The 10,321-nt window shown below is 40.3% G+C and overlaps 1 protein-coding gene and 1 pseudogene across 1 annotated transcript; one reads left to right on the top strand and one right to left on the bottom strand.

The window, feature by feature from the left end:
• Window positions 1–236: 236 nt before the first annotated feature.
• Window positions 237–2,530, bottom strand: LOC121584116 (P2Y purinoceptor 2). Its single transcript, XM_041899948.1, has 2 exons — window positions 2,091–2,530; window positions 237–1,579 (listed from the first exon to the last, which is right to left on the bottom strand). The coding sequence occupies exon 2, from the start codon at window positions 1,528–1,530 to the stop codon at window positions 502–504; it is 1,029 nt and encodes a 342-aa protein (XP_041755882.1). The 5' UTR covers window positions 1,531–1,579; window positions 2,091–2,530; the 3' UTR covers window positions 237–501.
• Window positions 2,531–6,459: 3,929 nt separating this feature from the next.
• On the top strand, window positions 6,460–8,614 carry LOC121584117 (annotated as a pseudogene).
• The last annotated feature ends 1,707 nt before the right edge of the window (window positions 8,615–10,321 follow it).

Here is a 10,321-nt window from a genome sequence, read left to right as displayed (position 1 = left end):
ATCAAAAAGGGGTGCTGTCAAAAAGTGATTGGGGTAAATCCATTTGAATTCAATGTAATTTTCATACATCAAATTGAAATTGGCTCAGTAAAACATTGTTTTTGGTTACAGGACTGAGACAAATTAGGGTGTCTGATATGCCTACTGTGTGGATAGTCAACACTCCCACCTTAAGTGAGTTTGTGAAATGACAACTATAGACAAATAGGAGGTACATTATCTTTTAATCTGGATTTTGAACATGTATTGACCTCATACATTATTTTCAAGTGCAAGGGCTTTTTTCTCAAATAAAAGCAAAAGATCACAGAAACAATAATTATATTACAAAATATGATAACAATTCATACACAATGAAAATAAAAAAACAATTATTAGTTTAACAGTTAAAAATGATCAATGAGACATGAATATGAAACAGAGAAAGCAGCATGCTGTACATAGAATGTGATATATTCAATAACATTGCAGTGTTATTGACAACCTCTGTCTCCAACTCACTCAAAGTTCAGTTGTACTTCTTTGAGTGTTCGTCTGACCCACCCTGAAGGATCCACCCTGAAATACCTTTCTAAACGTCTGGGACCCAAAACAATACAGCAGGGGATCCAGGCAACTATTGACACCTGCCAGGATGAATGACACATAATATGCCGTATCCAAATGTCGAAGCATTGTACACGCTTTACTGTATTTGTTTACCACTACCCCTAGTGTACGCACTAAATTGAGTGGTAGAAAGCAGAGCCCAAATATCACTAAGCAGATACCTATCATCCTCTGTGATTTTATCTTAATGGCAAGGCCCCTGGCTGAGTTGATATTGAGTTGAGACACTGAGTTTGCCAGACGACGATAGCTTTCTGCCGCCACTGAGAAAGGCAGAAGGAATCCTAAAATGAATAAGAAGAAGTTAATGACAAAGTAGACATCTGTCAGATTATGCTGATGGATGGTCAGGCATTGGGTACTACCTCCCTCCTTACTGGGTGGAAGAAGGGAAGATAGGACAAGAGCTTCTACTAGAAGCAGCAACCAAACTCCACCACATAACTTCCTTACAAACTCCTTTTGTTTCATACGGGAGCTTTTGTTGAATTGGACAACCGCCACATAACGATGAATGCTGATGAGCATGAGGAACAGGATGCTGCCAAAGAAGTGTGCACTTAGAAGGGCGATCTTGAATACGCACAGTAACGGTCCAAATGTCCACTTGCTGCCGTTGGTTAAGTATACAGCCATCAAGGGAGTTGCAGGGGTGCCAAGGGCATCACTCAGGGCCAAATTGAACTGCAGGATGGTGCCAGAGCTCCAATATGGTATATGGAAACAGAAGACCCACAGACTGAAGCTGTTGAGGAGGAAGCCAACCACAAAGACCAGGAGTAGGATCACAGGGATGGAAACATGTTGGGATTCCACTGTACAGAGCTCAATGTGACTGCGGTTGGCTGGTATGGTGGTTATGTCTGCTGGGATGATGGTCAGGGACTGGAGGGACATAGAGGGTGACTCTGTGCTGGTCATCTTGAGAAGAAATTGATGTAGAGTGGAAATACACTACTGCTTAAAACACCTTTTGAAGGGAAAACATATGAAGAGTCATATTTAGGATGGGGAAATTATTACCAATGTGTATATATATATATATATATATATATATATATATATATATATATATATATATATATATCAAATTGTTGTTTCTCATTTTCATGCATTTCAACAATTGTATTGTGCAATACTTCATGGGGTGATGTCAAAGGATGATATTGCATTTTACTCTTCCTGTGTTGCCAAATTTTTTGCACTACCTCTCAACAATTATATCTCACAATTGTAAGATTGTCTAAGAATATCCAGTTCACAAACCCAGGTACAGATCTGGATTTAAACAATAACATCCGAAAGGTGAGAAAAGGTAGCCTAAAACTAAACATTTATGAACAATGATTTTAAGATCAAGACTGCAATTCTCAATTTATAACTCTAAATCGTTGACAGTAAGCAAATATGTGTATCTCTCTACCATCTGCCTTTGTCAGAGACAACCTGTTATTATAAGTCCATAAGAAGAGAGAACTTACCAAGACTTGTAAAGCATTACCTCAGTCACACTTGCTGCTCTCAGAATGGGACTACGTGAACGTCTCTTCTCACAACACCTCTAGTAACTTCCTGTATGAGGCAGGGACAGTAATGACAACATTTTACTGATAGGGGAATTTAGTATTTTCTTTATCAGCAGTGCAATCATTAAGCCATAAAAAAATTTGAAAACCTTCCAGTATAACAACTGACTAAAATGGACTTATTACAAATTAAGACTGTGGAAAAGATGCATACAATATACACTTTAATTAGTTTAAAACAGAGCATATTTATAGGTTTTGCTTTACAATTACAGTATGCCTTATGACAGTATCTAATTATATTATAACACATCAATAAAGAATACATTTAAGATCACTCTCAGGGGACATATACAGTTGTGTAAAACGTTTTGAGAATGAAACAAATATTAATTTTCAAAGTCTGCTGCCTCAGTTTTTATGATGGCAATTTGCATATACTCCAGAATGTTATGAAGAGTGATCAGATGAATTGCAATGAATTGCAAAGTCCCTCTTTGCCATGAAAATGAATTTAATCCCAAAAAAACATTTCCACTGCATTTCAGCCCTGCCACAAAAGGACCAGCTGACATCATGTCAGTGATTCTCTCGTTAACACAGGTGAGAGTGTTGACGAGGACAAGGCTGGAGATCACTCTGTCATGCTGATTGAGTTAGAATAACAGACTGGAAGCTTTAAACGGAGGGTGGTGCTTCAAATCATTGTTGTTCCTCTGTTAACCATCGTTACCTGCAAGGAAACACGTGCCGTCATCATTGCTTTGCACAAAAAGGGCTTCACAGGGAAGGATATTGCTGCTAGTAAGATTGCACCTAAATCAACCATTTATCGGATCATGAAGAACTTCAAGGAGGGAGGTTCAATTGTTGTGAAGAAGGCTTCAGGGCGCCCAAGAAAGTCCAGCAAGCGCCAGGACCGTCTCCTAAAGTTGATTCAGCTGCAGGATCGGGGCACCACCAGTGCAGAGATTGCTCAGGAATGGCAGCAGGCAGGTGTGAGTGCATCTGCACGCACAGTGAGGCAAAGACTTTTGGAGGATGGCCTGGTGTCAAGAAGGGCAGCGAGGAAGCCACTTCTCTCCAGGAAAAACATCAGGGACAGACTGATATTCTGTAAAAGGTACAGGGATTGGACTGCTGAGGACTGGGGTAAAGTCATTTTCTCGGATGAATCCCCTTTCCGATTGTTTGGGGCATCCGGAAAAAACCTTGTCCGAAGAAAACAAGGTGAGCGCTACCATCAGTCCTGTGTCATGCCAACAGTAAAGCATCCTGAGACCATTCATGTGTGGGGTTGCTTCACAGGGAGTGGGCTCACTCACAATTTTGCCTAAGAACACAGCCATGAATAAAAAATGGTACCAACACATCCTCCGAGAGCAACTTCTCCCAACCATCCAAGAACAGTTTGGTGACGACCAATGCCTTTTCCAGCATGATGGAGCACCTTGCCATAAGGCAAAAGTGATAACTAAGTGGCTCGGGGAACAAAACATCGACATGTTGGGTCCATGGCCAGGAAATTCCCCAGACCTTAATCCCATTGAGAACTTGTGGTCAATCCTAAAGAGGCGGGTGGACAAACAAAAACCCACAAATTCTGACAAGAATGTAAGAATGGGCTGCCATCAGTCAGGATGTGGCCCAGAAGTTAATTGACAGCATGCCAGGGCGGATTGCAGAGGTCTTGAAAAAGAAGGGTCAACACCGCAAATATTGACTCTTTGCATAAACTTAATGTAATTGTCAATAAAAGCCTTTGACACTTATGGAATGCTTGTAATTATACTTCAGTATACCATAGTAACATCTGACAAAAATATCTAAAAACACTGAAGCAGCAAATTTGTGAAGACCAATACTTGTGTCATTCTCAAAACTTTTGACCACGACTGTACACTACCAGTCAAATGTTTGGACACACCTACTCATTCAAGGGTTTTCTTTATTTTTACTATTTTTTTACATTGTAGAATAATAGTGAAGACATAAACTATGAAATAACACATATGGAATCATGTAGTAACTAAAAAAGTGTTAAACAAATCAAAATATATTTTATATTTGAGATTCTTCAAATAGCCACCCTTTCTTTGCCTTGACAGCTTTGCACACTCTTGGCATTCTCTCAACCAGCTTCATGAGGTAGTCACCTGGAATGCATTTCAATTAACAGGTGTGCCTTCTTAAAAGTTAATTTGTGGAATGTCTTTCCTTCTTAATGCATTTGAGCCAATCAGTTGTGTTGTGACAAGGTAGCCCTATTTGGTAAAAGACCAAGTCCATATTATGGCAAGAACAGCTCAAATAAGCAAAGAGAAACGACAGTCCATCATTACTTTAAGACATGAAGGTCAGTCAATACGGAACATTTCAATAACTTTTTAAGTTTCTTCAAGTGCAGTCGCAAAAAACATCAAGCGCTATGATGACACTGACTCTCATGAGGACCACCACATGAATGGAAGACCCAGAGTTACCTCTGCTGCAGAGGATAAGTTCATTAGAGTTACCAGCCTCAGAAATTGCAGCCCAAATAAATGCTTCACGGAGTTCAAGTCACAGACACATCTCAACATGAACTGCTCAGAGTGGACTGTGTGAATCAGGCCTTCATGGTCGAGTTGCTGCAAATAAACCACTACTAAAGGACACCAATAATAAGAAGAGACCTGCTTGGGCCAAGAAACACGAGCAATGGACATTAGACCGGTGGAAATGTGTCCTTTGGTCTGGAGTCCAAATTTGAGATTTTTGGTTCCAACCGCCGCGTCTTTGTGAGACGCGGTGTGGGTGAATAGATGATCTCCGCATGTGTAGTTCCCACCATAAAGCATGGAGGAGGAGGTGTTATGGTGTGGGAGTGCTTTGCTGGTGACACTGTCTGTGATTTATTTAGAATTCAAAGCACACTTAACCAGCATGGCTACCACAGCATTCTGCAGCGATACGCCATCCCATCTGGTTTGGGCTTAGTGGGACTATCATTCGTTTTTCAACAGGACAATGACCCAACACACCTCCAGGCTGTGTTAGGGCTATTTTACCAAGAAGGCGAGTGATGGAGTGCTGCATCAGATGACCTGGCCTCCACAATCCCCCGACCTCAACCCAATTGAGATGGTTTGGGATGAGTCGGACCGCAGAGTGAAGGAAAAGCAGCCAACAAGTGCTCAGCATACGTGGGAACTCCTTCAAGACTGTTGGAAAAGCATTCCAGATGAAGCTGGTTGAGAGAATGTCAAGATCGTGCAAAGCTGTCATCAAGGCATAGGGTGCGTATTTGAAGAATCTCAAATATAAAATATTTGTATTTGTTTAACACATTTTTGGTTACTACATGATTCCATGTGTTATTTCATATTTTTGATGTCGTCACTATTATTCTACAATGTAGAAAATAGTAAAAATAAAGAAAAACCGTTGAATGAGTAGGTGTGTCCAAACTTTTGAGTGGTACTGTAGGTAACTGCCAAAATAAAGGAAACACCCTCATAAAGTGTCTTAATAGGGCGTTGGGCCACCACTGACCGCCAGAATAGCTTCAATGTGCCTTGTCATAGATTCTACAAGTGTCTGGAACTCTATTGGAAGGATGCGACACCATTCTTCCACGAAAAATTCCATAATTTGGTGTTTTGTTGATGGTGGTAGAAAAGTCTGTCTCAGGCGCTGCTCCAGAATCTCCCATAAGGTTTCAATTGGGTTGAGATTTGGTGACTGACACACACACACACACACACACACACACACACACACTTTAAAACCCCTTATGCTCCTTTAAGACCCCTCTTTCAAAGTCACTGCGATATCTTCTAGCCATTGTAGCCAAAATAATGGGCAACTGGGCATTTTCATACATGACCCTAAGCATGATGGGATATTAATTGCTTAATTAACTCAACTCAGCAACCACACCTGTGTGGAAGCACCTGCTTCAATATACAGAGAGCACCATAATTCATTGGACAGTGACCAGTTGTTTGTTATTTTGGTTCTGTAGTCTAGCACTTTGAGTTTGAAAGGATACAATGACAATGAGGGTGAAGTTCAGACTGTCAGCTTTAATTTGAGGGTATCTTCATACATATCGGATGAACCGTTTAGAAATTATAGAAGCTTTTGTACATGGTCCCCCCAATTTTCTGGGCATCAAAAAACATTGGACAGTTTAACATAATGTAGAATAAAGTAATCATTGTTAATATTTGGTCGAATATCCTTTGCATGCAATGACTGCTTGAAGTCTGCGATTTGATTTGTATGTCCTTGTTTGAAAATGCTAAAATAAGATTTCAAATAAATTCATGTAAGCATTCAGTGAAGTGGTGTCACAACCTGGCTATAATAAGGTTAGGGGTCATGACTCTTATAACCACACAGGAAGAATCATTTGGGACTAGCCCATATTTGTGCTTCACCATGTGGTTATGAGAAAGACCAATTCTGCTTCTGGCTGTATATATTACATATCATGGTTGTGGGCGATTTACAGCAGTCCATATCCTCACATAGAAGTCAGGGGAAGTTATAACTAGTTTGTCATTCAGGTCTTGTCCCACTGATGGACTGCAAGTGCAAGCTTAAGTAAGTAGCCTACTCAAAATTAGATTTTATGACCTTTCATCATGATCACAAGCTTCTCCATAATGCAGTGTTTTCCTCTAAAAGTTTCATTGTGTAGAGATATTTTAACCTACAACTCATTGGATTCTGATAAACTTTACACAGTTGTGTTCAGTTACACTTCCCTCTGTATTTATCTGGACAGTGAAGCTAAAATTTGTATGGAGACAAATGTAAACATGTAAGCTTGATGTTGCTTTAAATCATATATTGTGCCTAACTCAGTTAAGACATTGATTGAATGTTCATTTTCAAATATATTTATACTTTAAATCAGGGAGTTTTATTTGTTTTGCTAGAATAAAAGCTATTTTGTGACAGTCGTGATGTCCTTGCGGTAGCTGACTCATGGTGAGATCTGTTCTCACTTCAGTTCTAAGTTTTACATCCTGTTCAATGTGTTTTCAGTTCTACTGTCTGACTACACTGAACACCACCTTATAAGAATTAACAAGGATGTAATACACAATGTCTGCATTATGTGTTACATCCTTGTTACATTTTCACAGATTCTTTGTGGTCTGACTAGTAATCTGTTCCAATTTGCTCTAATTTTTTTCTTAAGGTGAGTGTTTATAGCCTGCATCCCCCATACATCCCATCCTAAGATGAACAGCACAGTGTCTCCGTCCATGCTGCCTATGGATAACCGCAGTCTCCCTGAGTCCTGTAAAGTGGAACCCCAACATGTGTCCATCACTGTTTTCCTCCTGCTTTTCCTAGTTGGTTTCTTCCTCAACAGTTTCAGTCTGTGGGTCTTCTGCTGCCGTATACCACAGTGGAGCTCTGGTACTGTCCTGCAGTTTCATTTGGCTGTCAGTGATGCTATTGTCACACCAGTTGCACCATTTATGGCAACATACTTTGTTATGGGTAGCCACTGGCCCTTTGGAGCTTTTCTGTGCAAGCTGAACATTGCCCTGCTGAGCATTCACTTCTATGGCAGTATCCTGTTCCTCACATTCAACAGCATTCATCGGTACATGGCAGTTGTCCAGTTTAAAAGGGACTCCTGTATGAAACGAAAGGCGTTTGTTCAGAAGCTGTGTGCTGGAGTCTGGCTGGTTTTGCTGGCCAAAGGGATTACTTGTTTCTTCTTATTAAATACAAGCCCAATGGGAAACCGCACACAATGTCTCAGCATTCATCAGGAAGATTACATTAACGTCTACATCAACTTATTTTTGCTCATCCCTGGGTTCCTGCTGCCTTTCTCAGTGGCAGTGACCTATGTTCAGCTAGCAAGATCAATGTCTCGCATCAATATCAACACGTCTAAGGGCCGTGGTATATAGGCCAAGTCACGTAAAATGGTGGCCATGTGTCTGGTGATATTTGCACTGTGCTTCACGCCTCTGAACGTGATACGAACTGTGGCTGTTGTGTTAAAGAAGTACTTTCCAGAACAATGCAGTCTTCTCCTGCAGGTGGAGACCGCATACTATGTCTCCTGGATTTTGGCTGGAGCAAACTGCTGTCTGGACCAATTGCTTTATTGTTTTGGATCACACAACTTTGTCAAGGCTATTCATAGGTCTCTAAGAACATTTGATGTCAAGTTCAAAGAAGACCTGGCCACAAATGACCAGATCAGATACGATACTGCTATTGATTCTCCCTCCATTGTTTTAGAAGACATCCACACCCAGCATTTTAACACATCTTGAATAAGGAACCTCATAGTAGTATAATCACATTGGCTTATTGTTTATTGTGTTTGCTCAGTGTCTTTTTCTTTTTTATATAAATAGTATCTATAACATTGACATGGGACCTGTGAAGAAAGAATGTACAGGTAAGCGCCAAAATAAAGGAAACACTTGAGTAAATGAGGGAAACAAAGTACAGTGAGCACCATAATTCATTGGACAGTGACCATTTTTTTGTTATTTTGGTTCTGTACTCTAGCACTTTGAGTTTGAAAGGATACAATGACAATGAGGGTGAAGTGCAGACTGTCAGCTTTAATTTGAGGGTATTTTCATCCATATCGGATGAACTGTTTAGAAATGACAGCACCTTTTGTACATGGTCCCCCCATTTTAAGGTACTACAAGTATTTGTTAAATTGGCTTCACAGATGAGTGTCGTCAGGCAGGTGTATTCATTTGTGTCGTTAGTGAATGCAGGAGAGCTGTTGATGAATAGTATTGATTCTAGACATTGCTATTGCCTTTGGAGGTTGTTGTTGGTGTGTGACAACATGAGGAAGACAGCAGTGTCGATGCAAATGAAGCTGGCCGTCATAAGGCTCAGAAATGAAAAATCAATCAATCAGGAACATTGCAGAAACCCTGGCCATGCCCAAGTCAACAGTTTGGTTCATCATTAACAAGAAAAAAACAACCGGTGAACGAAATTATGTCAAAAGACCCGGTAGACCGAGGAAGACCACTGTAGTGGATGACCGGAGAATACTCTCTATGGTGAAGAAAACCCCCCTGACAACAGCCCAACAGATCAAAAACACTCTCCTGGATGCAAGTGTAGATGTGTCAAAGTCTACCATACGTAGAAGACTACACCAGCAGGACTACAGAGGGTACACTACAAGATGCAAACCACTGATAAGCCTGAAGAACAGAAAGGCGAGATTACAGTTTGCTAAAAAGCACCTAAAAGAGCCCCAAGAGTTCTGGAAAAAGTATTGTGGACAGATGAGACAAAGATTAACATGTACCAGAGTGATGGAAAGAGGAAAGTGTGGAGAAAAAAAAGAAATGCCCATGATCCAAAGCATACCACCTCATCCGTGAAACATGGTGGAGTGGGTGTTATGGCTTGGGCCTGTATGGCTGCCAGTGGAACAGGCTCACTTGTCTTCATCGATGATGTGACTGCAGACAGAAGTAGAACAATGAATTCTGAAGTCTACAGAAATATTTTATCTGCTCAGATAAAACCAAATGCCTCCAAACTCATTGGACGACACTTCATCATGCAACAAGACAAAGACCCTAAACATACTGCTAGAGCAACTAAGGGGTTTTTGATGGCCAAAAAGTGGAAAATCCTTGACTGGCCGAGTCGATCACCGGATCTGAATCCAATTGAACATGCATTTTAAGGCAATTAGTCCCCGAAAAACAAGCAGGAACTGAAGATGGCTGCAGTACAGGCAGAGCATCACCAGACGCTAGTCCCAAATTATTCTTCCTGTGTGGTTATAAGAGTCATGACCCCTAACCTTATTATAGCCAGGTTGTGACACCACTTCACTGAATGCTTACATGAATTTATTTGAAATCTTATTGTAGCATTTTCAAACAAGGACATACAAACTTTCACTTTCAAGACCACCCCAGTTGGTCATCGTCATTGTGTAAAACTTGCTGATGGAACAGTTCTTGAGTAATGGATTTAAATAAATAAACAGTGAAAAAATGTTTAATTAAATACATGTTTAACAATTATCCTAACTTTAGCTTTATTTCATGTCTTTCCTATAGGTCCAATCATTTAGATTTGTTGTACCCTATTTTGATTCTAATGTCTTGAAATTATAATAGAATCAGTATTTCTACATTGTGAATTCCAAATTCTTTACTTTGTCCAAT

Source organism: Coregonus clupeaformis, chromosome 16, assembly GCF_020615455.1.
Source record: "Coregonus clupeaformis isolate EN_2021a chromosome 16, ASM2061545v1, whole genome shotgun sequence".
Lineage (NCBI taxonomy): Eukaryota > Metazoa > Chordata > Actinopteri > Salmoniformes > Salmonidae > Coregonus > Coregonus clupeaformis.
This window is presented reverse-complemented; position numbering and strand designations above follow the sequence as displayed.

Bases quoted from the DNA above. Each gene is read 5' to 3' on its own strand.
- LOC121584116 (XM_041899948.1), bottom strand. From the start codon at position 1,530: ATGACCAGCACAGAGTCACCCTCTATGTCCCTCCAGTCCCTGACCATC.